General features: G+C 43.4%; 7 protein-coding genes across 9 annotated transcripts in view; 3 read left to right on the forward strand and 4 right to left on the reverse strand.

The window, feature by feature from the left end:
• Positions 1-9,186, reverse strand: part of LOC117891859 (uncharacterized transmembrane protein DDB_G0289901) — an 83,709-nt gene extending 74,523 nt beyond the window's left edge. Inside the window, exon 1 of one of the 3 annotated variants that reach the window (XM_034797618.1) lies at positions 8,390-9,186. The gene's annotated coding sequence lies outside the window, so the exon portion shown is untranslated. The remainder of the gene's footprint in view (positions 1-8,389) is intronic. The other 2 variants (XM_034797619.1, XM_034797621.1) reach the window with 2 other exon arrangements.
• Positions 9,187-19,035: 9,849 nt separating this feature from the next.
• On the reverse strand, positions 19,036-19,547 carry LOC117890532. Its single transcript, XM_034795452.1, has 2 exons — positions 19,421-19,547; positions 19,036-19,357 (listed from the first exon to the last, which is right to left on the reverse strand). The coding sequence occupies exons 1-2, from the start codon at positions 19,488-19,490 to the stop codon at positions 19,215-19,217; spliced, it is 213 nt and encodes a 70-aa protein (XP_034651343.1). The 5' UTR covers positions 19,491-19,547; the 3' UTR covers positions 19,036-19,214.
• Positions 19,548-20,150: 603 nt separating this feature from the next.
• On the reverse strand, positions 20,151-20,691 carry LOC117891359 (bomanin-23). The gene is made up of 2 exons (XM_034796794.1): positions 20,555-20,691; positions 20,151-20,493 (listed from the first exon to the last, which is right to left on the reverse strand). The coding sequence occupies exons 1-2, from the start codon at positions 20,610-20,612 to the stop codon at positions 20,219-20,221; spliced, it is 333 nt and encodes a 110-aa protein (XP_034652685.1). The 5' UTR covers positions 20,613-20,691; the 3' UTR covers positions 20,151-20,218.
• A 73-nt stretch (positions 20,692-20,764) lies between these two features.
• LOC117891358 lies at positions 20,765-21,419 on the reverse strand. The gene is made up of 2 exons (XM_034796793.1): positions 21,310-21,419; positions 20,765-21,245 (listed from the first exon to the last, which is right to left on the reverse strand). Exons 1-2 carry the CDS (start codon positions 21,365-21,367, stop codon positions 20,851-20,853), a joined length of 453 nt encoding a protein of 150 aa, XP_034652684.1. The 5' UTR covers positions 21,368-21,419; the 3' UTR covers positions 20,765-20,850.
• A 615-nt stretch (positions 21,420-22,034) lies between these two features.
• On the forward strand, positions 22,035-22,492 carry LOC117890110 (bomanin-2). Its single transcript, XM_034794779.1, has 2 exons — positions 22,035-22,186; positions 22,253-22,492. The coding sequence occupies exons 1-2, from the start codon at positions 22,129-22,131 to the stop codon at positions 22,330-22,332; spliced, it is 138 nt and encodes a 45-aa protein (XP_034650670.1). The 5' UTR covers positions 22,035-22,128; the 3' UTR covers positions 22,333-22,492.
• A 2,024-nt stretch (positions 22,493-24,516) lies between these two features.
• On the forward strand, positions 24,517-24,941 carry LOC117890896 (bomanin-3-like). The gene is made up of 2 exons (XM_034795990.1): positions 24,517-24,649; positions 24,726-24,941. The coding sequence occupies exons 1-2, from the start codon at positions 24,595-24,597 to the stop codon at positions 24,791-24,793; spliced, it is 123 nt and encodes a 40-aa protein (XP_034651881.1). The 5' UTR covers positions 24,517-24,594; the 3' UTR covers positions 24,794-24,941.
• A 1,285-nt stretch (positions 24,942-26,226) lies between these two features.
• On the forward strand, positions 26,227-26,607 carry LOC117890892. Its single transcript, XM_034795985.1, has 2 exons — positions 26,227-26,336; positions 26,417-26,607. Exons 1-2 carry the CDS (start codon positions 26,273-26,275, stop codon positions 26,578-26,580), a joined length of 228 nt encoding a protein of 75 aa, XP_034651876.1. The 5' UTR covers positions 26,227-26,272; the 3' UTR covers positions 26,581-26,607.
• The last annotated feature ends 745 nt before the right edge of the window (positions 26,608-27,352 follow it).

Consider the following 27,352-nt stretch of genomic DNA (forward strand, 5'->3'; position numbering starts at 1 on the left):
GAGCTCCGCCCCCTTCCGCCACCGAAAAAGGGCAAAAACCTCCCAAACTTCACAATTTTGAAGATAAAAGAAAACTAAAAACGCCATTCTATCCATATCTATCAGATCACCAAATCACCAAATCCGATTGGAGCATTATTATGGCCACAATGAAGAAATTAATTTGCAGTGGCCAAACCCACCCCGTCCCGCAGCTTATATTTGTTTTTGCGCATTCTCTCATTTACACTCTGCTTCGCGCAGTGGCAGAGGCCTCTGCCATTGACACTTCTCTGCCTCTGCCGCGTCTCTGCCCTGACTCTGCAGTGTGTTGCTCTAGGGGAGGGTGGCGAGCTAAAGGAGAGTGTTGGCGTTAGTAGTGTTGTTGATATAGATGACAGATGAAGCAAAAATTGTAAAATTTTACAAATAACCGCTAAGGTGCAGATGTAGTACTGAGTGCCGGGTATAAAAGTTGTGACGCGTAAGAAGCGTCTCACACGTCCCTTCTCGTTTTCTTTCAATCTTTTAGATGTTTTTGTTTTGTTTGCTTTTGCCCCAAGTTGATTTTTTGTTTGCTATTTTCTCACTTGGCAAAAACACAAAAAGGAACACACAAAAAAACGTTGCAGCTAATTTGCTTTTGCGGCAAGATGGAAGAGGGGAGGTGGGGAAGGGGGAACCTCTTATAGGTGGCGGCTGCACAAAGCGAAAAACAAGCAAAAGCAAAAAGCCATTTCGCAATTTTCAATTGTTGCACGTCAAAGTGTTAAAACGGCACGCGATTTATGGCCAACAAACACACACTCACACACAGACACTCAGACAGACAGACACACTAGTGTGTTTGTATCTGTTAGTAGCTGCAGCGTCTTAGATGCGCTTAATTAGGCAAAAGGCAGCCCCAGTCAACTCTCTCCCTGTCTCTGTCTCTCCTTTTATTGATTTACGGCCAGCAATCAAGTGTGAAATTGACATTCCCCCAGTCCAACACTTGCCCCACAGCACACCCCTCCATCCACACCGAGGCGTGTAAATATTTGTGAAAATATTCAAACCAACCAACCAACGGACCGCATGTGTCTGCATTTCATTATGCCCTCGTTGATCAGCATCAACATCGGACGGGAAACATACCAGGGTGGGCAAACTAATTCGTTTCCAAGATAGCTTAAGTTTCGTTTGATTCTCAAAAATCTCTATCATACGAGTATCAATAGGGTATTAAATGCTTCGGCCTTTCGTTCCCGTTTTTCCATTCGCTTTTCGCATTTCCATGATTTATTTGAGGCTCATTAATATGAGCTGGCGAGGGGTGCAGAAATGCCGTCTATCTGGCCATCGTTCAACTGCGGCACCAGCAGCAGCGCAAAACTGGAAGTTGGAAAATGAAATCAAATTGCGTCCATTAATCCCCCAAGAGACCGCTCGACGCGTGTGTATGCATCCAGCGGATACCGTTTGTCAATAGCCGGCGATCAGGTCCACGGAATTCAGCCTGTTTCTCTCTCCTACCCTTCCCGTGTCGTACGGCATACAGCTGCCGATTGACTCTGTGCCAATTGAAATGCAACTAATTTGTTCTACCCTCTCCCCCGGAACACCACCATCCTTGGGTAATTGTAGTTTTTGTTGTTGTTGTTGTTGCATGCCGCATGCAGTCCACACATAAATTACGATAATTAATAAATGCAACCACAAAACGAAGGCAGTCAAGCAGTAGTAGAATAAATAAAAAACAGAAAACTCAAACAAGATATAATGATTAGTCGATTTTCTACGGATAATGGGATACCCATTACTCAAGTTCCATAATCTCATTCCATAGAGGAATCTTGAACTCGATCCACAAGGCCCAGAGCATCGGGATCCATGATAGCTTTAAACTTCCACTTGTGACAAGAGACTTTTAATACCAAAACAATATAACCGAGCTCTGATCGATTACACCGGGTATATGGCATCGAAAACACAACCAAAATTCATCGACAAGTCGCCTGCCATATTAAGCAATTTCCACCGCCCGCCGTCTTCTTCTACAGAATGTATACAATTATCACGCAAATGGCTATAATAATCAAGGGGATAATAACTGTTATACGTTTACCTATCCAATACACGATAATCACGACAATTTACGTAAATTACAGAAAAATAAAACAACAAAGACAACATCACTGAAAATTAAACAATTTACAAAAGACAAGCCCCCACGCCCCATTAACAAACATGAAATATTGTGCTGCGAAACTTTTTGTATTTAAATCCGAAAAGTATTGTAAGAAAAAATATTAAATTGTATGTGTGCATGTACATATGCGTGTATGTGTATGTATGGATCCACACAGAGTACAAAAATAAACGTGGGGTCCATAAAAAACAAACACACAAAAAAATAATAATACATAATAATGGTATTATACATATACACTTTTTAAGACCAGACAGCGGGGGGTAGGGCCTACACGATGAGAAAGGAAACGGTATATGAACTGACAGAAACACTTCAGTATTGTAGCATCAGAAATTAAAAATTTAATTCATTACACCCCAGAGACAATTTGTTTCCAATGCAATAACTATCCGGTAATTTTTAAGTCTTTCGGGTCTTTCAGTTGAAGCAAATAGTTTGCGGATCATTTCGAGGATCCCTGCAATCAGATTTATTTATGCGTCCATTCCTTTGTGTGGTCCAAATGGAAGGGCATTATTCAGTCGAGCACTCTTCCCCATCTATCCATTCACTTGTCTGTCCCACTCAACTTAAAACTTGCATTTTCCCTGTGGTTGATTATTTACATTTTTCAAATACCTATGGAAGGTTGAGGGGTCGAAGATTTTGCTACCCTTGCATGTCGGTCTTAGCGTATGTACGGTAATTAGAGAATTGGCTGATAATTAAAGCCGACCCAGAATATATTTTAAGAGTATTCTGAGCGTTGCAAACAACTGAAGGAACTAATATTACTCTCAATGAAAACAGGGTATACAGTGTATACAGAGAAACCTTGCCACGAGTTTCATTTGCGTTGCGGGGAAGCCAAAGCCGCCAAATAAAGAATCATAAAAGATATCAAAATATATATGAAGGAGGGTGCAAAGAAGAAAATAGAAGGCCCTGGCAAGAGGGGGAAGGGGGTGATTGGAGCAGCTAAAGCCTCGGTAGCATCGGACCCAGCAGGCGCTCTCATTCTTGTCGTTGCTTTTGTTTTTGTTGGTAGTTGCAAATGCTTATCTGGTATTTAGAGAGACAGCAAGAGAGAAGGACAGATACAGCGGGGAGGAGGGAGTAGTCAAACAAGCAAACTCAACAAAACGAGAATGACGGAGGAAAAGAAAAAAGGGGGAGGGGATTGCTTTTTGCTGGTGCTTGATGGACTTCGCCAACCTCGAAGACCTCGCCAGTCCAGTCCAGTCCCTGTGTCGTGCCCACTCCCAGAATTTGTATGCCCCCCTCCTCCCTACAACTAACCGTAATTTTCATGACTGACAAACGCCGCAGCACAGCCGAAGAACAGCCATAAAGAGAAGCAAGAATAAATGTACAATGACGAAAAAAAGAGAAACAAAACAGCGAGAAAAATACCCGCCAAATCAGCCGCTAGGCAAATAAACAAAGTGAGTTTTCGGGACGCGACTCACGAACTATCCAAAGACAATGGCCGGGCCAATAGATACATTTTGTGGAATTCAATTCTTTTTAGCTTTAAAGGTGGATACTCCCACTACTGATTGGTAAAGCTCATATGTATATTATTTTATACCGTAGACTCCACAAAAAATTTCCACAAAGAGTAACTCAAACGATCGCTCTGATTAAATAAATTCGGAGTTTAACGCGTTGCAATCTTTCCGGGAAAATGGAAAAATCTAATCCATAATCTATTTGCATAATGAGTAAACCTGTAAAATGTATCTAATTCTAATATAATGTAATCGATAAACTGCTGTGCATATTACGATTTACTGTGAACCAAAACATCCACTGAGACTAATAAATGTTGAATTTTTCTCAGCGAATAATCTACTTTGGTGTTTCAGACTAAATTTAGATTATTTCGTTCGCGTTTCTCTATTTTTGGCAGCAAAAATGATCGGCGCGTGTAGCTGCAAAAAATAAGTATAACAAAATGTCAACTCAGATAAGACATAAACAACTCAAAATCCACACGGGTTTTGTTTTCCTTTTGATTTTGTTTTTGCTGCTGTTGTTCTTGTTGTTGTGGGAATTCAAACTCGTTTATCATACTGCGAGACACTTTTGAGTGGGGTACACTCAATTAGCCAGTTATTTATGTATCTCTATCTGGAATACAGAAATTGAAACACTCGATGAGCGGTCTTGGTCTTAAAAGGCCCAGAAACGCTAACCTCTAAAGTTAATTGAAACTTTCAGAACGGCTATCTTGAAATGATGAAAAAAAAAATTATGAACAAACTATATGGGGAAGCAAGTCCAAAACATCCCTATATGGAGGAAACTAAAAATAAAAACCCGACAAATTATAATTAAATAATATGCAAATATTATAATTATGAGCTATTTGCATTGACATGATCCATGAGGTATAAATTAAAATGGTCTTTTCGGAAAATGTTTGCCTTTCGACACAAGAAATAAATATTAATTGCGATTATCGCAATGTGATATCGCTTTATTTACATTCAATAATTAATTGTGTTTTATTTATTCAGTTTTTACCCACACACACAATAATGAATTACACCCCCCTCCATGACCAATGTGTGACACCATCCGTAAGAAGCGTTTAAATTGAGTTATTTGCACAAAGTGGAATAAATACGATTGTGTGCATAAATTAAATTAAAACTTGTTTAAGCGACATGGATGGTTTTTATGGAGTTTTCGTTTGTTTGTTGATTCCTGCCCATCCACAAGAGATATGTACACGTGTACGGGTAGATACATGTGTATGTGAATGCAAATGGACGTATCTGGATAAATATAATTTATCCCTGTGGCAGGCAGCATAAATTAATTATCAAAAGCATTCATTTACACGGCTGACTGCGCGAACCAACACCCGCTGTCCCTCCCACAGCGACAGGGCTGTATCTGGTATCTCACAGATGCCCGGCGAAGCGAAGTCAAAGTCGGATTCGAAAACATCATCACAATCAATTTGCCTCGTTTCTCGTGATGGGAATTGAGTTTTGTGTTTTGTGTTTTCGTATCTTCCCCCATTTTCTCGCTCGGTTCACTCGGCTGCTGGCCCACATTATCTAGTGAACGTGGAACGCTTTCGTGCCTCTGGTGCTTTTGTTTCCCCTTCCCATCCCCACCCACCCCTTCGCTCATTGTGCCACTCATGCCTTTGTTTTTTGTGCCTCTGTTTTGTTGCCGTTGCCTTTGCTGTTCCCCTCTACATGTGTTTAGCGTGTTCAGAAATTTGCTTTTTTAATGACGCTCTTGTTGATTGCCGGCTATTTGTTTTTGCACCCCTCCCATACCCGAATACCAGGGGGCCCATGCCCTAACCGCTCGCTGTTTCCCAGAAAGTATCTCAAGACGAGGGAGCTAGATGTGAAATATTGGACGAGTATTTGGCAAATTTGATGCCATTTATTAATAGTTTGATTTACTTATTCATGGCGATTCTCATTTTATTTGCTTGTGGATGCGTTTTCCGTGGAGCAATTGATGTGGAACATAAATAAAATTTGTATATAACCACTCGAATGTAATTCACTCAGTCAAGTGAGCGTTTGCGCGTTTGAAATGCGGAGTGGATAATTCTCTGGATAATTCTCATAATATAAATAATAACATCTACACACCTTCTTACATTTGTCCATAAGTACATATGTATGTATGTATGTATATTTAAAATTGAAATTGCAAACATGGAGCTCAGCTCTCTCGTTGCTAATTTGCATGGGCGGACGACAGAAAGACAAACATGCAGACAGTCGAAGCGTGGGCGTGAACGTGGGCTAGTGAAAAGCCAGCGTTTGTCGCTGTCAGCCGTTTCAATGAAAATTGAACAAATCAATTAGGTGTAATCGTATCGGCCCGGCACAGGGGTGGGGCTTCTCAGCACAGTAGCTGTGGCTGTAGGTCCCCACCCCATGACAAATGGACAAATAACTGTCTACAGGCGGACTAGGGGACGGGGTCGCGCCGCGATGGCTTGGCTTGGGTGCCACGATAGCCGAATAGCTCCAGGCCACGCAGCCACCTTAACACATGCTACCAATTATGCGCGCTGCAATTATATTTGGATGTTTTGTCAGTCAATTCACAGATTCAAATTGCTGTGGTTGAGCAGCGACATGAAAGCGCGACAGTGGCAGCGGGAGGGAGCGAGAGCGAGACCGATCTTTGCCCAAAAATGCAGGGCAAAAAGCCAACCAGCGAATGCGCCGACTAAAGTCGGTTAACGTGGCTCTTGCTTGTTTGTGTGCCATCTGTATCGCTTGCGGTTACAGTGGTGGCAGCCTAAGATGAATGCGAAAGAGCTGTGCCATGTACACTTTGAAAAATACGAAAATGAGGGGAGTAGTGGTTGTCGGTATTTGCTCTTGTGGCCATGTCCCACTGTGTCTGGCGAGGCTGACTCGGCCTGCTGCTATCGCATTGCTTGCTGGCAGCTTTTGCCAGAAAGCGCGCAGTGTGACAAATTATTTTGTATGAATGTCTCTGTATCTAGATTCTAGAGACATATACACAGACCGCAGTACGGTGCGGTTCAGCGCCATTCGCTGTTTTGTGCTGCTGCTGCCACAGCTACTGGTGCTAATGACCGTAACTAAGTTGGCGTCACGATTGTGCGCGCCACTGGAAACGCTGGTCCTCTGTACCCCCCGATCCAGTTCCAACTGGGGCCGTTGGTGCGGCCTGCTTTGTCGTAGGCCCAGATCAGGCATCCCGGCCGGGCCGACCATTTGTGTGAAATATTTTAATGTTATGGCCCGACAGAGAGCTTTGCCTAATAGACGCTTAATTGTGTCTCAGTGTGTGTGCGTGTGTCTACATACATACATATGTATGTATGTAAGTATGTATGTACATTTATGTGTATCTAAATCTTTATTTGTATCTATGTACTTATGTGAACATATCTACATGCAGTTATGACTTAAACAGTTGCTTAAATAAACAATTTGGCATGTTTACAGTGGAGCTTCACTTCAATGTTTATCCAATTGAAGGAGCTATAAGACGCGAGCTATAAGACGAAATGTTATACGAGGGATTCTACTTCCGGAATTAGTTGGGGAGCCTCCTGAAATTCAATAAAAGGAATGGAGAGCGGGCTGTAAAATAGAGAGATTGTCGTAGTTTTTTATACCCGGTACTCGAAGAGTAAAAAATGTGTCTTGTATTTGTGCTTTAAAAAGGTGTATTGTGCTCTTTGAAGGAAGCGTTTCGGACCACAAAAAGTATATATGTATGTATGTACATATGTACATATGTATATTCTTGATCAACATCAATAGCCGAGACGATATAACAATGTCTGTCTGTACTGGATATCAAAGACTATGAGTTTAGACTCTAGACTAAGTTTTATAGTCACCAAATTTTGTGTGAAGACTCATGTGATCACACAGTTACAAGTGTATTTCAAAAATTCGCCCCACTCTTTTCCGACCCCACAAGGGCTTTATTTATTTATCTTTATTCTATCAGATCACCAATAAGGATCATATTGAATAATTATTATAGCCAGAATGACGAAATTCATTTCCAGTGGTTAGCCCCCACCCCTCCCGACAGCTTTGTTTATTTTTTGCTCATTCTCTCATTCCACACTCTGCCTCATGCAGTGTGCGGCTCTGTGGGAGGGGGAGGAGATAAAAGGGCGTGCTGTGTGAGAAGTGACGTTTAATTATGTATGAAGATGTAGAATACATATACATACATATGTTTGTATGTACATACATACAGACTGAGTACCGGGTATAAAAGTTGTGACGCGTACAAATCTTCTCACAAACGTTCCGACTCGTTTGTAATATTTATTGCTAAAAACAAGGCCCATACCATTATCAATTTTGTAGTCGTTCAGAAAAACAATAAGACTTCATTTAATTGCTAAACGGCTTCAATTGAAACACCTTAATTGGAATTAGCTCGGAAAATATGTGTTTCAGTGAGCGTGTGAGGAGTACGGACATGAGGCGACAGTGAGTGGCGTGCGGCAATTAATCAAACTGGAAATAATTTACTCTTTTCTCGCTCTCTCTCTAGCTTTTTCTCACTGCGAGACAGCTATTGCCTCCACATTACAGAGTCGGAGCAAAATAGGAAAGATGAGGGAGATACTTGTACAATAAATTGACTGAAAATATATATGTAGATATGTAGATATGTATATATGTAAATATGTACATACCACATGCACGAAAATATAGACACAAACATACATATCTGGAGGATGCTCACCTTTTTATAAATCCAAAATAATCGCAATTTCTGCCCTTGATATGCTCGTTCCTTTCTCATAGACAGCATCCAGTTGATGGAACGGGCGTGGGGGGGTGGGTTGATGAGAAGGGAATTGGGCAGGTGATGAAGAGCTGTGTGGCGAGGCGAGGTGCGAACGAGGACTCTGGCAGCTTGCTGGCCTGTTCGCTCTCCTCCTCTTCGGTGAGTGTGAGTGTGAGTGAGTGAGGGAGAGAGAGTGTGCGAGAGGGCGTAATAATCCACAAAAGAAACGCCAGGCGCACACACACACACACACACAGCACACAAACACACACACACTTACACACACAAGCGCGCTCTCGCTCGCCCAGAAAGGCGACGGAAAATGTAAATCCACAAAATTTTCCTCTGTTTCGAGTTTGCTGCTGGCTTGCTTGCTTAGCTTGGCTTGGCTTTGCCAAAAAGCAATCTCAAGAATTATTCTCCATTTATATAAGCGGGGGCTAGAACGAGACAGCCAAACTTTGGCTCTTTTTACGGCCTTTTTTCTTTCTCGTTCTGCCGCTGGTGAATTTTCTTCTAGTTGTTTTTCACTGCTTTGACACTTTTTTCATTCCTTTTTCGACCAATGTTTGAAATTTTTATGAGGTTTGTTGTTGTTGTTTTTCTTATTTCTGTACAAATATTCGAGAAAACGGCACATTGAGTAAGCGGGTTGGGAAGAAGCAGAGGGAGAGAGAAACTGCGACGCGTGTCCAAGCTCTGTTGCCTGCTCTGGAGAACAGAAGCTGCTTCATTCCACGCACCCGTACGTATGTATGTATGCATGCATATACACATGTATGGACGTGTGTGGGCATAGGTATAAGTATGGGTATCGAGTTGGTGAACAGAGCTTGAGACACAAAAAATGCACGGGGGAGTTGTATGACAAAGCGACCGACCGAACGAACGAACGAACCAGCGACAGACCAACCGACCGACAGAGCAACCGACGACAGCCCAACGCTTCACCTTGCACACGCGCCCGCGCAGACGTCACAATCAGAAATTAGTGAGAGCGGCGAAACGACGAGTTCGGCAGCAGAGAGAGAGACGAACGTTTGTCGGCGTTCTTTTACCGCAATGTTTGTGCGAAACATGAAAAAATCTCTTTCATACATACACACACATATAAACATATATATATGCACATGCGCCGCATTTACAAGAACTGACACAGCAGCCCCCGCTACTGACGATGAGAGAGTGAGAGAAACGAAAGGCACACTATACACACTCTGCACACACACACTTTGGCAAGTTTGGGGCCAAGCTGTATAGTAATTTTATTCCGGTACTATTCCGACTGATGGGGCTTCTGCTTCTTGCTGCCAGCAGCAACATATTGCCAGTGCCACATTCTCGTTTCTCATCCTTTTTTTTTACTACTCTTATGGCGGCTTTGGCTTACTACTTTTTACACCAGTGTTAGTGCATAGTATTTTTTCCTTTTGGGCAGCTACAAGATGATTTGCCGCCGAGGCATTGAATGCGATGATTACGCTGCTCTTTTCCTACCCATGCACATACACGCACGCACACGCTCCAACACAAACACACACACGCACACCAGTCAGACCCCAAGTGGGTAATTTGTTTTATGAGTAGCGGCAAATAGCACTTGTGTATGATTGTCGCTGTTGTTGCTGCTGCTTCTTGTGAATGACAGACGGCAACGAGTAATAATTTTTAATGCGTTTTTGGCATTTCTACGCCGCTTGTGTTAATTGCTGAAACCGCGACGCGACTCTACGTCAAACACACGCACGCACACACACATGCATATTGATCGCTCACGATCGAGAAAGAGAGGATGAGAGAGAGCAATAACACTTTATGTTGCTGCTGCTTTAAAATAAATTGAATTCAATGCACAAGTAAAACACTTTTTCGTCGAGATAATTCGGTGATTATTGAACGATTTTGCATACTTTTTCACTGGGTAAATATTTTGTTTAGCTCGCAAAATGTGTGGCCAAAATGTTGAGTTGTAGGTGTTTTTCCACACAATTTTTTATATTTTTCACAGCATTATAGTTTTGCGACAGCGTTGACCGTTGCTGTCGGAACGAAGCGAAGAAGAAAACAAAAGCGCATAAATTGAGAGGCGAGAGTGGCTGGCAGCGAGCAGGGTTGCCAGGTGTGTGCCATTGACACTCGAGTGAAACACACAACTGTAGAATAGCTTTTGCGTTAATTACTGGAATGCATAGAAGTTCCTTCTTATTATTATTCGATGTTTGATGGCAGACTCAAAACCACAGATTGGAAGTAGTGGTAATTCGAATTTCACTGCTGGGGAAACAGCCAAGCTGACAACCCTGCGGCATTTCCAAATCATACACATATTCAATGGTTCGCACACAAAGGCATTCCCATGCATATACACAAGTCAAACTCGCTCTCTGAGCGAATGTTTTTAAATGGCGGCTTTTTTTTCTCTTCTCTCTGCGCATATTACGAAGGTATAGTAATGGCAAGGAAAGGCCTTCTGCTCTCTATCTCTCTTAAACAAGTATGGGATTGAATCTTCTTATGACACGAAGAGATTTATTTCGTGGATGCCTCTCCTTATTATTAGAGTACCTTAGTTTTGTGACGCCATATTGCGCAGTTATGTATGTTCATCTCTTTCCAATTTGTTTACAGTGCCGTCGTGTGGTCTCACTTGTCGGCGTTGTTGCTGCTCCGTCTTGCACCGAACTTTTTATTACCGTCACTGTTGTAGTTGTAGTTGTTGTTTTTGGGCCTTTGCAAATTGTTTTTGGTGAGGTCCTCCGTTGTCAATGTGCGTGCGGGATTGATTACTGATTGGCATGTCGTTTGGCTATAGCTGGTGGTGGGGCGATGGTTGCTCCTCTTGCTTCTCTGCTTATCCTTGTCGGTTGTTTTAGGCAGCTTTTTACCTTCTCCAAAACACACACCAAACACACAGACACACACCGTTATGGTCCCACAGGCGGAAGGAGCCTTCCATCCAGTTGGTTGCTGGCGCGGTAGGCGGTATACATATAATGACATAATGAGATTTATTAGGCGCAAAATAAAGCCATAATGTTCCATTTGACCTTTGTATAACTTTGACAGTGGTAATTTTTCCTATCCTGTGGATACGCCGGCCAGAGCTTATAATTTTGATGACAAGGCAAGCGGGTACAGAGAGAGCCCGGAGAGTTTCGAAAGTGGCCAAGTCGCTTTCGTAGTCATTGAAGTAAGAGGCAAAAAAGTGGTATCCCTTTGGGTGTCCTATCCAGGAAGGAATTCCAAAAGAAATCCCGGTTTGGCGGCAAGACTTTCAGCACTGATTTTTAGTTTCGGTGCATACTTTTGGGCGGGTAGCTTAAATATTCTCACTAATGTGAATGGATATGGAACCGTACCGTTCTGTGACAAATCCTGCCCTGTTCCGATTTGTTCATCCTTTTTGGATGAACCTCCCAACCTCGGTGCCCCTCAACTTTGTCGAAACCTTGTTTTAGTCAATGCGCCAAATACGAGTATGCAGGAGTATCCAAAGCCCTTCGGAAGTGTTTGCTTGCTGTTTTTCCATCGGCATTCGTGCACGCTTCTTCAATTTTATTGCCATGATTTTGATTTCTAGTTGGATTTGACTACTCCTCCCGCACACACACATTTCTGGCATTTGGGGAATTGATATCCTTGTGCGCTTTTTGTCAAAGTTCAGTTCTTTTTCATTTTATTGCTTACACACAAACATACTTAGGTGGGATGGTGAATGGGGGGGATGGGGAATGTACATGTCCTGCACCCAGGGGGGCTTGGGTAAACAACATTTGTCAGGGATGGCAATATTTCATTCCGGGATGGACCGCTGCCATTGGATGCCCTCGGGTTACGGCTCAGATCCTGGCCAAAGGACTTCGAAAGGCCTCACACATCCCGGCTCGTGTGTCTGTGTATGAGTGTGTGTCTTGTCAAAATGAAAGAAATCCCATAGGAGGCCTTCGGTTGTGTGCGCCTCATGAATTTTGCCAACAATTTTTCACATCGATTGAGCGGTCAACCCGACAGCGGGGACATCCGGCACTCAAAATTATGTAATTATGTGCGTTAAAAAGTGTGCAAATAAACAGAGTAAGACGAATGTTAATGACGCTATTATTATTTTATGCGCTCTTTAAGCAATTCGGAGCCAAGGACACAGCATGAATAATAAACGGGATATTCGAGGAATAGAAAAAGGAAAAATACTTGTGCCAACATATTGTCAGTCGGGAAAGTCCGCAGCAGCCCCTTGTGTACTCGGGTTGGTCATTCGTACTGATCGAAAATGGTAAATATGAAAATGAAAAGCGTTTCCCCAGTTGTCAGCTCCGTTGGCTGCGATTTTGACAGTTGCCACATCCATTGCCCGCTCAGCCTCCTCAGCCACGCTCGTTGCAAAATATGATTTCATTGTGCTCAAATTGAATTAAATTTTGGGAGTGGGACGTGGGACAGAGGAGCAGGACCCAGGATCCAGGACCCAGGACCCAGCACCCAGAGTCGCAGCTGCCGTGCGACTGTCTCTCCGTCTCTGTCTGCTCTTTCGGGAGCTTTCAGAACGGAAGCGGATATTTTCAACGCGCCATTGTTATTTTTTGAGTGCGGGAAATTGTTCGTCTCATCTTGCATCCCTCCTCCCCTACTTCCTGCTCCATTCCGAACGAAAGCAAACGAAGCGAGGGAGCGAACCAAACGTCGCCCTTTTTGCTGGCGCTACTCTCTCCCAGGCTCGTCCTGCCGCACACTCTCCTCAATCTGTCTGTACGTGTCTGCTTGTGTGAGTGTGGCTCTCATCCGCTTCATGCTTATCATTGTGTTGGGCTTCATCGTCCTTCTGCTTCTTCACCACCCTCCCACCCCTTGTCGACAGCTTTGTTTGTGTTGTAAATATAATTTTACGACTCTGCCTCCGTCAGACTCGACTCCGGCTCGCTACTCCTGCTCCTGCTCCTGCTGCTGCTGCTGCTCTGTCAGTCATTGCGTCAGTCCGTCGCTTGTTCGTTCTTTGGGCGGGCTTCGCACTTCCTCGCTCCCCCCATCAGCCACCCAGTCTCCTTTTCCCGTTTGCCCTTCATCAACTGTCGCTGCTTTTTGTCTGTCGCTTTTTCTCCCCCACTTAACATTTTATTAAGCGAAAATGCTTGTGCCGTAAAATGTGCGCTTACATGTTGCCGCCCACACGGTCCCTTCAGTCCCTTTTCGCTCCACCATTTCTTTCCGCACGCACCCTTCGTACCGCACAGGCACTCGCACCCTCGCCCAGCCACTACCACTGCCACTCCCACTCACCCTTAACTGTGCCCTTGGGCTGCTCTGCCGCAGTCCTCGTCGTCATTTTCATTTCCTGTGGTCGTATTTATGCTTTTTATTTGAATTGATTTTACTTCGCTGCCTTTTCCTTGTGGCGTGAGCCCCGCTTATCCTTGTGCTTGCATCTCTTTCTGTGTATCTCCATCCCTCTCTGTGTCTGTTTGTGTGTGTGTGTGTGTGCCACGTAGTTAATACGTTGATTTCATTTTCATTTTTATGATCCCCTTGGCCACTTAAATGGTAATGTTAATATTATGATGATGATGAGGATGTTTAAAAGTGAACCCAACTAGGAATTACACTTACTGCTGTCACATGTACATACATACCTACAGATGTATGTACATACCTACAAATGTAACAAAATGGGTGCATTCTTTATTCGCAATTCATGGGGATTCATCGAAATCAAATAATTACATTTTTTTAAGACGAAAATAATACATATGTATACATATATGTATGTACATATATATGCATATATGTCAGTATGTAGTACATACTGAAGTGGTAGAGAGCTCAGATTGGAAATTGGGAAGCAGATAATCATAATTATGTGTGGGTCTTCTAAGGCTAGTCAGGGACTTAGTGGTTGAGAGGGACTCAAACTGGATTCCCTCAGAGATTTGATGCCATGTGTTGGACTAGCGAACAAATGGTGGCTAACACAGAGTGGGATATGTTCTATTTTTGGAATCTGTGAGTTCTGCCCAATTAAAAGAGAAAATTCTGCCCCTAAGGCTGGCCAACTTCTCCTTTAACGGCAAGCAGCAGCTGAAGGCTGAGGGCAGAGCGTTAATGGCCTGGCATACGCCTGAGATCGCCAATTAGATGGCACAAAACCAACCGCACAGCAAGTGGAAGGGGCAGGGGCAGGGGCAGTGGCAGGAATATGGAACTTGCTACATCATGACGGGCCACGGCCAGCAGAGTGAAGCTAATTTTGATGGCGAAAGAGCAGCAGCAGGGGATGATGTTGCCACTTAATGTACACAGGAACAGGAACAGAGCCAGGGACAGCTCCCGGTTGATGTCAGCGATGTCTGCGTGACACACGACACGGACTCCCGTGACTGAGGGTCGTTCTCTATCCTGAAACCGCACCGCGCAAAGATACCCACGAAGAACTATCAAAGTTGGTGGCACTTGAGCGGAAAAAGTTTTTGGCAGTTTTGCATTGTTTTATAATCAACTTGCACATAATTTATATGCACAAAAGTTGCTCCAAAACCCACAGGCGCTCCCACTCTCCTTCCAGTCTATTTATCTGATAAAAGGGCGCCGCAATGAGCAGAGGTTCCCCGAGACACACCCACATACACACAAACCCATTGAGAGCTAAAACTAATCTCAACAAATTATCTTTCTAGCATTCAGAGTCTGTGCGTTGCCTACATTCGGGGTTTTCTTTTCTTTTTTTTTGCTAGAGAGAAAGTTTCGAGTGTGGGTGGCGGGGTTGCTTGCTGCTGTGTGCAGAAAGTTGATGCGATTATGATTTTCAATTTCCAGCAGTCAACGCCGAGCAACGAGAATGGACATGAGAGGGACAACATAAAGTCCTAGTGCTCCAGGGACAGGCGAGATGAGACGGCCCCGCACAGGACAGGACAGGACAGGCCAGGACAGATGAGGACGGAACGGATAGGACCGTTCCGGGAGGGGAGGGGACTTGACGGGACAGAGCAAACACAACCACAGGGCAGAAAGAAGAACTATTGCAAATATGATAGATGGATAATGTTGAGTGAGAAAGATAGAGACGGAGAAGGGCGAGAGGAGGCACGAACGTCTGCTTGCGGCGCTCAACAATAATATGAGTTTTGCGAGTCCAAGTCGAAGACGGAGTCAAGCCGAGCCCGAAGCTGAACGGGCTGCCGAAAGGCGGCAGCTGTTCCACTCCCAGGCAGTTCCAAACAGTAGCAGCAAATCCTCCGCACAGTTATAACATTTACCGTTTGCAAACTGCCAGGCACAGAACGCCAGAGTTGGTCCACGGCGAAAAGAGAACGAAGCGTAGAGGGTGATAGCAAGCAAGGGAACTGCGTACATACATACATACGGGTTCATACATACAGATGAATGTGCGAATGCAAGGGAGAGGCTTTGACGATGCACAGTGGTTGACGGAAGCCAATTGAACTTGTTCAAAAACTAGCCAGCTTTTTTGCACAGTGGGTGTCGATGGCATTTTAATTATACTGATGCCCAATACAAAATCGTATTAACACCGGGAACATAAGTATGAGCCTCTTTTGTGGCATTTAATACTCTATTATATTTATCTTCATACTACTTCCGTTTTTCGCCCTTTCACTGATCCCGAGATTCTTGCAAATATAAATATAATACAAAAACACTTTGCTCCCATATTTGATTTGATTTATACACAAGAAATTGTACGTTTTGTGCATGTGCGTGTTTCCTACCTCGTTTGCCTCGTTTATTTTTCATTCCTGTTCAAATTATATTGTTGACCAGCAACAACGTGCCCGCCCGTTCCTCCTATCTCCGTCTCACTCCCCACTCCCGACCCGAGTCCCAGTGGAAGGGCCTCGTTTTGGTTGTATCGTGTGTAGCCTTTGCTCGTTGATTTTTTCCCAGTTTGTTTGACTGACAGCATCACCAGCAACAAACCATCAACATACCAGCAGAGCCAGCCCAGTTTCCAGCCTTTGTGGTTCCCCAGTCCAGCCCTATCCGACCCGATCCCAGCCAGTCCGTCCAGAACCCTTGTCTCCCTGTGTGTGCAGCCCCACGATGGCATCAACATTAACGCGCTTCGTTGCCGCTCACCCCATAATCCTTTCAGTTTTTAAACCATTTTTTATTTCAACCTTTTTGTGTTGTGTCGGACTGCGCCCTCTGTCCCTTCCGCAGAGGGTAGACCTTTTCATGGAGTCGTTTCTCGACCGCTGGCGCAAATATTTATGAAATAAATACGTCCGCATTCCGTGTGCTCCTTTGATTGACGCCCGCTGACGCTGTCCGACGACCCTGAGGAGGCAGAGCCATCCTAAATCACCCTGAAGCTCAGCTCGGCTCACCCAGTCAGTCGCCTGGCATCGTCTAACGACAATGACATGTTTATCCAGGCGGCATACCAAGCCGATCATTTACACCTCTGGATGGATCCCCATTCGCAATTCCATCAATTACAGCATTTAATCAACTCGTTGCGCCAGACTCGGCAGGCAGCACAGGCCACCTTCGGCTGAACCTGTCGATGCCCAATAGAGGGTGAGACACTGCGAGAAACAGTCTGATGGAAACCATTCGTCAATCTACTAATCGTCTAATCTGCAAATAACAGACTAATTTCATAACTAACCTTCCGTTTAGCTGACTTCTTGAACAAATACACTTTGTATTTTCTCCCAGTGTAGCAGCAACCACAGCAGCATCAGCAGAATCGAATGAGGTTGGGGCAGATGCAGATGGAGAGGCAGAGGCAGAGGCAAGGGCCGAGGCAGAAGCAGATGGTAAGGTAATTACGTAAATGAAATCAGAATCGAGGTAAGCTGCATAATGCTGCCAAAGGAAGGCCGGGGGCAGGAAAATTGAATGACCAGTTGATCTGGGTGGCGGTGGGGATGAGTGCTATGGGTTGTGTGTGGCCCGAGGGTGCGGCTTGCCAATTGTTTTCGGGCCCCCCTCTGTTGTGTTGGCCACTGGCTAGCACTCGATGCGGCTGCATTTGGCTGTGGCTGCCAGTGCGGGTGTGATGGTAGATGGAATATTTCGGGTTTGGCTACACAGTGGGCTCCCAGTCATCTTTCCCAAAAGAAGTTTCTCCCAGCGGGCAAATTGCAATGACAATTCCAGGGCTGCGACCCGGCTCCTATGTTCATTTCTCATCTGCCATTCAGTTCTTCATCATTAAAGCTGTTGTGCGGAACTTTGTGCTTTTCAAACACTCTCCTGTCTCTGGTCTCCTTGAACTAAGCGAGAAACCAAGGAAGACGATTTAAAAGCAGAAAACGAAAATAAATTGCAAGCCACTTTTACTCCTGATAGGACACCGCTGTGCGAGGAGATGGTTGCTGAAGGATGCGATTGAAATGAAATCATTGAAACGCAGACGGGAGAAGCTAACTTCTGCTCTTCCCCTTTTGCTATGCAACTGCGCGTATGCGCAATGCGACGACAGGCGACGAAACGAAATAAATTTAATTATGAAAAATCGCTTCGCCCTCGATTGAGTACCTAAAAAAAATCCAATAAATCATTCGACATCCCAAAGTGGAATTAATAAAATTTTCGCCAGAAGTTTTCCCATTCGAAGCGAGTCGAGAGGCAAACAATGAAGAATGAACAAAAGATGGAGCAGAGTCGCCGAATACAAATCTATCAAGTGTCTGCAATGATAATTTTTTCGCTGCTTTATTTGCCGAACCTTCCCTCCCTCCCCACATGAATCGCTTTCCCTTCAATCCTACCCGAACCCAATTTCCGCTCCTGTCAGGATAGAAAGAAATCAAAGGCGATACACGCGGACCGGAGAGGGGAGCCTGGCCGCCTAGGGCGTCCCTTCAATCCATAAAAAAGAATCGTTTGCCGGCTACAAATGTCGGGCGAATAAAAATCAAATTTAAAACGTTAAGAAACTCGTCCTTCGACCGAGTCTGCAGCTCCGGGTCTGGCTCTGGCTCTGGCACAGCCGAAGCCAAAGACAAGGACAAACGACAGGAAGTTAACCAGGAACAATGGGGAGGAACGGAAGGATGGGGGTTGTTTTTGTGGAGACGGCCAGGTTTTGGGGGTTTGTGCGCTCGCACACAACTAAATGTCGCAATTTTACGAGTCAATATAAAGGTGCCTGGGGAGTCATTTACAGGCGCACAGCGGTTTGCCTTTCCTTGGGTTTTCCTTGGTAATAAAATTGTTCGCAAAGGGCAAGGGACGCGTGACGTGGAACGAGGAACGCTGAAGCCAGCGACGGGTTTTCCGCATTCGCTGCCGAAACGAAAATGAAAAACACGTGTACGGATGGGGGTCGGGTAAGGGACGCGAAAGCATGTCCTTGATAAAGCCAAATATGATGGCAATTTTTATGCGTTTTGCTGAAATATTCTACCTATGAGGCATGAGGCATAAACTGGAGCTAAAACGTAACCTGGCTCCAGCCCAGAATGATTTACGAGCCAAGAACGAATTTTATGACAAATTTACGAGAGCATTTGGGTATGTCCAATAATATATTATTAATATTGGACAGTGAACGCACTCTCAGGTGTACAAGCTACAGGAAGCACAGGGATGTGGCACCATCAAAATCCGAGTCAGCTTTTGCACTACGGATGTCAAAGATCGGCAGCTCTCAAGGTTGGTAATTGTGCATAAATGTATTCACTTATCACTAGGCTTAATCACAGACTGCTGAACAATCAGCCGTGCTCCATTCTTACATATACTAAAAATGTGTACACTATGGCAAGAACGTCTCTAAAGTACACTCTTATACTAGAGGTTGAGGAGCTAAGCTGAGTTATCCTCTGTGAGTAGTCCTGCTCGTCAGTTTGATTGATAAATGCGCCGAGTTTTTGGTGGCTCGGGCCGTGCAGCCATTGCAGTTGCCGTGGACAATGATGTCGCCATTCCGGATGGTAATTTTGGGTATCTTTAAGGAGCCTGCAACGGTTTGAAAAATAATCAGAGGATTCTTCCAATAAAATATCAGCTACTGGTACTTACGTGCAGCGGCCCCACTGGCCAGAAGCGACAGCAGCGCCAGCAGGGAGACCAACAGGGGAATAAACTTCATTGCGACGAGAAATAAGACGGCAGACTAACGGAGACTTGCCCTCTGACTGAACTTTTTATATGGCTCACTGATATATGCGCATATACATATATATTCGCAGAAAAAACCTATAGCTTGTTGAAGTCTGTGGATTTTCCCCTGAGACACATGCTGGTTGAACAAGTGAAATCCCCTCTGACTTGATAACCTATCCAGTAAAGATGACTCGAGACCCCTACTCGCACGCCATGCAGCTTTTAAGCTTATCTTTTCAAGCTTTCGCAAGTTTATTTATAATGTGGATGCTGAATAGGTCCAGCATAGCATAAAGATCTAGTCTCAAAATATCCATAACTCAGAAATGTGAGAAACCTGTTCGTTCTGTTCGATATGTTTCTTCTCCCAGTTCTTGATCCTCCAAACGTTTATGATTTTCATCGCATCCCACCTGATATTATAGTAGTCCTAGACTACTCTCATGTCATTATAATTTCTATCTGTTATTCAACCAAGCCACATTTATTCTTGTCACATTTGCAACATTGTTTTATTTTGAATCCGATATATTCCCACTTGTACTAAACATAATACAAATTTGCACCCTGATGGATGTATGTATGCATGGATATTCCCGTAAAATAACAAATCAAATTATTATATTAGTCCTTGCCTGAGGCCGTACATTTATTATGTTTTATTTCAGTCGTACATATGTACACGTTTTTGTAATCGCTGGACCAACCTCAGAATCAGTCCCCGGCCCCGCTGATGCTGCATCCGACACAGTCATTGTTGTGGAGATAGGTGCCACCAGGCACACGGCCACTGTAGCCTTCGGGATAGCGAGTGGCATCCCCTTCAAGGGTGGATCCAGGTCCACCCACTGAATAGGCATCGGGGGAGTTTATGTAGACGGTGCCCTGTCCCGGCTGGCCCGACCTGTAGGCCTTGCCGCCGACAACTACAGTCTCGGCGACGGGGGGACTGCAGTCCCTGCAGCTTCCATTGATGACCACAGTTCCAGCTGAAATAAGCGGAAAGAGGATGTCAAGAGGATGGCAAGGGATTGCCGCTCGTCTGCTTGCCTGAAACCAGGTAGACCAGGGCAGCGGCAACGGCAAAGGCGAGACTCAGATGCATCATTGTCGAGCTGTGTGCAAGCGGGATCTACTCGGGGAACGCCACAGCAGATCGCTTTTAAGCATTCTCAATGGCTTTGAGTCGAACCCCGCCCCCAGACAGGCGGGGGAAATGCCCTCCTCAAACCAGTTCCATTTACAGATAATTCTTTGAAATGGTTTTTCCACGAAGCTCGCAGCTGTCGCGCCTTTATTTAATTATTTAGATCAACTTTTGTTTCGCTACCCCACTGTGCACCGGCTCAACCGCGGATGTTGCAACCGACGCAGTCATTGTTGCGCACAAGGGTTCCTGGATAGCCCCGCGAATCGATGGTGGTCACTCGGCCGTCTCCTGACCACCCACCGCCGCCGGCTCCGCCAAGATTGATGTACTGGCCACGAGGCTCCCACTGACGTCTGTGGCGTCTTCCTATGTGCTGGGATCCGCCAGCTGACTGGTGCAACGACCACTGACCGGCCGAATCGTCATCGTCCTCATCCGACACTGGTTTGCCGCGCCCCGGAGCTGGCCTTGGCTTGGGCTTGGACGTCGTCGGGCGTCCATGTCCGCGGGTGGGGACTGGCCTACGCGTGGTGGTTGTTGTGCGGTCATGGTTACAGTCTTTGCATTCTCCTTTGATGGTCACCTTGCCAGCTGCAGAGTGGAAGAGATTAGATGCGTCCAGTCGGGAGAGTCGCTGCTGCGATCGGACACTGACCTTGGACAAAGGCCAAAGTGGCCAAGAGCAAAGCAGCCAACAGCGTTAAGTACTTCATAATGCGCGTGTGCACTGAGCTAGAGCACTGCCCGCCCTGCCAGACACGTTTCTTTTATACCCCAATCGAGCTATTCCGTAATCTTTCTATAATAAATGCATATGCCGTATAACGCGAAATGTAAATATATATTTCATAGAACTGGACTGCGTACATACTCGTATTTTCTAGACAAAGCTGAACTATTATTGACTTTTGCTCATTGAGATTAGCCATTTTCAATCTCAATTCAAGTTTGTACGAAACTTATGCATGACGTATGTATGTATGTACATGGGCTCCAGGTATTTGAAATCCGAACACCTACCTTGAATGTAATACATAGACATATAACCAAGTACATGATAAAGTGTGCAAGAACGGGATGGGGCTGATACGTTGGATTACTAGAAACTCATAGTAATTATGCAAATATGTACATACATACATACATGTATGTAATAAGGAGATCGTTTTCAATATTTATTTTTAGTGTCACTGTGGGCTTTGCACTGGAAAACCCAGAATCGAATACGCAAAATATAATAAAAATATTATCGGCTTGAGCTGTGTTTTCCCAAGCTGTGAGCTGTGTTTCTGTCTGGTCGGGGGTTATCTGAATGGCCAATGCACCTGATCCGAGTAGACCCGAGCGGGGCGCACTCGACCCGACGCTAAGCTGACTATATAAGATCGCAGCCGACTGTTCGACAGCATCAGTTGAATCCAATCTAATCCATTCAGCACTAGCCCATAGAGCAGAACCAGAATCCAGAATCAACATGAAATTCTTCTCAGTCGTCACCGTTTTTGTGCTCGGTCTGCTCGCCCTGGCCAATGGTGAGTAAAGCGCCTTTCACTGGCTTTTATGTCTTCAATACTATAATGCTTCCCCCCTCTGCTCAGCTGTTCCCCTGTCGCCCGATCCCGGCAATGTGGTCATCAACGGTGACTGCAAGTACTGCAATGTCCATGGAGGAAAGTAGGCAGCCCCAGCCCTTGCCCGAAGATCAACCGAAGGCCATAGATCCATAGCATACCTCAAACTTAAGGCACTATATTTATGCAAACTCTTTCTTTAAATGAAGCCTAGAACTTAGAACCAACGCAACAGTTAAACAACAAATATAAATCCAAACAGAGCCCATACACAAATGGCATTCAAAGTTATTCGAATTGCACAAAAAGATGCGAATTTAACTGCAATTCTGTTAGGACAGAACTGATTAATCGGATTAGTTATTTAATTTCGTTTTCCTTTGTTTCGTCTTTGCCCATTGCGCATACGCATACTTGCACACAGCAATGGGTCGCTACAGGAGAGGGAGTGACAGTGGTAGCTGCGTCACTGGAGCAGCTTATATGCGTTAACATATTTATATTATTTCTCCTGCATCGCTGTCTTCTACATCTGCATATTCCATGCATTCCATGTTTGTTTTGGTTTACTCTTTCTATCAAATACAAAGATACCGAAAAAATAATCATATATTTATCTATCAGAGCACTGAATTGGGATTAGATTGAATCATTATCATAGCCAGAATGAAGATTTTAATTTGCAGTGGCTAAACCCACCCCGTCCAGCAACTTTTTTTTTATTTCACATTCTCTCATTCCACACTCTGCTTCGTGCAGTGTGCGGCTCTAGGGGAGTGGGCGAGCGAAAATAGCGTGTTGACGTGAGAAGCGATGTAGATATCGATGTAGATGACAAATGTAGAACAAAAGTAAAATTTGAAAAAATCCACTTAGGTCCTGATGTTCTACTGAGTACCGGGTATAAAAGTTGTGACGCTTAAGAAGCGTCTGACACGTCCCTTCTCGTTCTTACTGTGACACGGCCCAGTCCAAATGCGTCCAAATATGTATATGTTTTTCGAATATAAAATCGATTTTAATGGTTATTCCTCTAGCTGAATGGGTTAAGCACAAGAGTAAAAGTGCATCAATTGCATTATACCTCCTGATTTAAGCTTTTATTCAAAACCTTAGGTCTCTTCCACTGAACCGGGCCATGATTTCTTTTACGGTTAAAAAACAAAAACACTGCCCAAACATTTCTTTCATACAAAAAATTTGATTATTGTTGGTGATGGTTTTATATTAATTCATTTTGTTTGTGCATTTTTCTAAAATATTTACATCTAGCAATACTATTTTTATGAACAGCCGTTTTCATGGGTGTTTGTCCAAAATTATGAAAAGCAAGAAGATAGATTCACATGTAATGGGGTTTTTTCTGGCTTGTATTGCTTACATTCCAGTCTATTCAAAAAGGTATCGCTTGTTTAATTTGAAAGATTGGAAGTGTCTCAAAAAAAGCTTTCAAAGTGGTGAGGTCCCACTACTATTTTTATGAACACAGTATGTAACCATATGTTTTTTTCGAATCTTACATCATACATTTTTTCTACATCATTCATCGAAATGTACATCACTTCTCACGCCCTTTAAGTCGCCTCCTCCCCCAGAGCAGCAAACTGCAAGTGGCAGAGGGTGCGAGCATAAACAAAGCTGTTGGAAGGGCTGGAGGGTATCCAGGGTATTTTTAGTTTTTTTTTACAAGTACATACATACATATATGAAGGGATTTATTTGAATCTCAAATTTTATGAAATCTAAAACTTTTACACTAGACATGTGTAGAGCTAACAGACTGACATCGCGTTCTCTTTGTGCTTGTCTTTTCTCCCCGTAATATCGGGAACTTTTTAAAAACACACTCTGAAATTTGACCATACTGTTTTGAGAGCGTTTTGCTTGCTATCTGAGAATATGTATGCCCATTGATTGACTGTCAATTTATACGGCTTTTAGTTCATCGGAATTTAACTAGACTTATTACTGGGAAATATCCCAGTGGGGCGCCAAGTGGAACAGAATTAGAAACAGGTTTGAAATCTCAGCTTAGCACGTGAAGTGAATATAGCCCCGGCCTATCGCCTCTGTTCCGTTGTTGTTTACGCTCAATTTCATTGAGAACGTCGCACTGCACTTGGGGAATTTGCGGTTGTCTAAGGCGGGGTGGGGTGGCTCTGGGAAATTCCCACTTGGAACCGATGCTTTCGCTTGGAATCTTTTCCCGCTGCTGCGGCAGTTTTTGATAAGAGCAATCGGCATATGTATGTACCAGTTCCATACTTGGGGGTATAAAAGCTTTGCTCTATCTGGCATTTGGCATCAGTTGCCTGCCTGCATCAAACTCTCTCGAGTCAACACGCCGAGCACTTTAAATCTAATCCACAATGAAATTCCTTTCGCTTGCTTTTGTCCTGGGTCTGATGGCGGCTTTGGCTAACGGTGAGTAGAAACGAAAATGTTCCAAATTGTATTTCGATTAAATAAAATGTTAATATTTCTATGTGCTTTGCTACAGCCACGCCACTGAATCCTGGAAATGTCATCATCAATGGCGACTGCCGCGTGTGCAATGTGAGGGCTTGAGGAAGTCGCAGCCGGGGGGAAGGAAGATGGACCACCGCAATCGGCTACAATGAGCACACCGCCAGAAGTTAAATAACATAAATAAAATATTCTTAAGCCTTAAACTGAATTCCAATCGAATATAAAACAAATTTTAATTTAAATCCCACTTTTCTGTTTAATTTGTTTGAGGGGAATGTTGAAAGCTGTTCGAAAATATACAATTCTGAAATCATTGCAACTGAAATTTATTTTCTACACACTGTACATATGTAAATATGTATGTATGTACGACTGTATGTAAATATGTATTTAATTACATAGTCAGTTATCTGCTTCTCTGGCCATTGAAAATGTAGTACCGACAGAATAATTGAAGGTTAATTCTTGTATTTATTTAGGATTTCCCACTAAAAGGTATTAATGCAGAATTCGGTTTATTTTTCGTTTAATATCAATAGATCAATGTATTACATAAATTTAAATTTATTAATATTTTAATACAATATATGGTGGTGTTAGTTGAGGTATCTTTTAATCGGAAACTTGGCTTCAGCCTATTAGTTGAGTAGATAATTAAATGTAGAGTCTTTGTCTTGGGATCTATTTGATCAACCAGCAATTTTACTTTCTATGTACATACGTACATACATATATGTATTCTCATGTATAAGTAAACATACGCACATACATACATACATATGTCTGTTTGTACAACTGTGTTCAAGAAAATAGAAGTGCGGCACCTCACACATTTCGCATTTTTTTGATACATTTCCTGAGACCCAAATTGAATTCTTTTAGAAAGCTTGAAATGCATGCAAATTTTACATTTGAATTCCATCTTCTTATTTTACATGACTGTAGACGAATACCCACAAAAGGCGCCGTTTAATGGAATTGAGAATTTAAAGAAAAGGAAAACACCGAATCGAAAAAGAAAACCATTCATGTTCTACATGTTTATTGAGCTTTATCATTTAGGTTTTAACTAATTTAACGAACTATACAATGTTTGCCTCTAACCTTATTCGACCGTCCAATAAAATAATAGCTCTTCACGTACAAATGAAAATATCAGTCTACTTCTTATGGTTAATTGGGTGAAATATAGTAGTGTGAGTGCAAACAACTTAGCTTTCAATTAATTAATAGCTCCTGCTTTTAGTTTTTAGTCCAAGGTCCTAAGCATAACTAAATTAAGCTTACAAATGGTAAATTCGTTAATTAAACATTTACCCCACCATGTCCATGAACAGCACAGTTCCTGTGTATTGAAGGCGCCTTTAAAATTGTTTTAAATGTGACGAGGCGCGGTGGTACTATTTTGTTGAACACAATTGTATGTATGTACATATGTACATATATTTCTGAGGGTATTCGCTTAAATATATGTATGTAGAATCTACATTGTAGATCAATACTATAGTCCGCTTCAATATAAAAGAAGAACGCACTCGCCCGTTGGGAAACAGATCCCGTTCAATCCCCGGAGCGAGTATGAAGTCGATCGGACTTGCCTTATCTGTGCTGCTTCTTTGCTGCCTTCTGGCTGTGGTCAACGGTAATTGATATTGCATCGTGATTTCTAGTGGGTGACATCTTTATTGAGAGAGGAAACAACTTTCTTTGTCTAATTTGCAGCCACGCCGGGAAAGGTGTACATTAACGGGAAGTGCATCGATTGCAATCGACCAGATGGCGACGATTCCATAGTTATTCCCGAGGAACCCAGGTCGGGAGCAACGTCCTACGCTCTCACATCTGGAGCCATACTATTTGGAGCACTATATCATCTTTTAAGTTAGTTCCATGCGTAGTATGAATATGAATAATGAATATGAATAAAAAACTTAGAATATCAGAGCTATTATCCTATACATTGTATGTAAATGTAAGTGCGTCAGAGGAATATTCCTCCCACTTGCTACTCAAGGAATCAATCAAGAACAGTCGTTCACTGATAAACGAGAAAATACCCCTAGATCTAAACTTTAGATTCTAAAGTTATAAAATTGTAATTGTAATGGATATGATTCATATACGATTCAAATGTATAAAAATGGTTTATTCTTTATTCGAAAACATCTATTCCCAAAGAATAGTATTTTACCCTGAAAATCTGCTCCGTTAATGGATCCATAAAATATTACAATTGCTATATGTCAGAATTTTTTTTATAATTCGACAAACGGCAAAGGCAGATCGATCGAATCTCGCCTTGGCAAGTTCCATGTAAACGTTGTTCTAGATAAGCGAACCGAGCCAGACAATTTCAATACAGTATTCTTCTTTTTATACCCGGTACTCGAAGAGTAAATAGGGTATATTGTTTTGTGGGGAAAATTGGATGTACATATGTATGTAACGCACAGAAGGAAACGTTTTCGACCCCATAAAGTGTATATATTCTTGATCAGCATAGCCGAGTCGATAGAGCCATGTCTGCCTGTCCGTCCGTCCGTCCGTCTTGTTGAGCGGCTGGATCTCAGAGACTATAAAAGCTAGAGCCATCAAATTTTGCATCCAGACTTCTGTATGCTCACACTGTTACAAGTGTATTTAAAAAATGAGCCCCGC

This window comes from Drosophila subobscura, chromosome E, assembly GCF_008121235.1.
Source record: "Drosophila subobscura isolate 14011-0131.10 chromosome E, UCBerk_Dsub_1.0, whole genome shotgun sequence".
Lineage (NCBI taxonomy): Eukaryota > Metazoa > Arthropoda > Insecta > Diptera > Drosophilidae > Drosophila > Drosophila subobscura.

Bases quoted from the DNA above. Each gene is read 5' to 3' on its own strand.
- LOC117890532 (XM_034795452.1), bottom strand. From the start codon at position 19,490: ATGAAGTTTATTCCCCTGTTGGTCTCCCTGCTGGCGCTGCTGTCGCTT. The intron at 19,358-19,420 runs GTAAGTACCAGT...AAACCGTTGCAG, and splicing joins GGCCAGTGGGGCCGCTGCAC to GCTCCTTAAAGATACCCAAA.
- LOC117891359 (XM_034796794.1), bottom strand. From the start codon at position 20,612: ATGATGCATCTGAGTCTCGCCTTTGCCGTTGCCGCTGCCCTGGTCTAC. The intron at 20,494-20,554 runs GCAAGCAGACGA...CGCTTATTTCAG, and splicing joins CCTGGTCTACCTGGTTTCAG to CTGGAACTGTGGTCATCAAT.
- LOC117891358 (XM_034796793.1), bottom strand. From the start codon at position 21,367: ATGAAGTACTTAACGCTGTTGGCTGCTTTGCTCTTGGCCACTTTGGCC. The intron at 21,246-21,309 runs GTCAGTGTCCGA...TCCACTCTGCAG, and splicing joins CACTTTGGCCTTTGTCCAAG to CTGGCAAGGTGACCATCAAA.
- LOC117890110 (XM_034794779.1), top strand. From the start codon at position 22,129: ATGAAATTCTTCTCAGTCGTCACCGTTTTTGTGCTCGGTCTGCTCGCC. The intron at 22,187-22,252 runs GTGAGTAAAGCG...CCCTCTGCTCAG, and splicing joins TCTGCTCGCCCTGGCCAATG to CTGTTCCCCTGTCGCCCGAT.
- LOC117890896 (XM_034795990.1), top strand. From the start codon at position 24,595: ATGAAATTCCTTTCGCTTGCTTTTGTCCTGGGTCTGATGGCGGCTTTG. The intron at 24,650-24,725 runs GTGAGTAGAAAC...GCTTTGCTACAG, and splicing joins GATGGCGGCTTTGGCTAACG to CCACGCCACTGAATCCTGGA.
- LOC117890892 (XM_034795985.1), top strand. From the start codon at position 26,273: ATGAAGTCGATCGGACTTGCCTTATCTGTGCTGCTTCTTTGCTGCCTT. The intron at 26,337-26,416 runs GTAATTGATATT...TCTAATTTGCAG, and splicing joins CCTTCTGGCTGTGGTCAACG to CCACGCCGGGAAAGGTGTAC.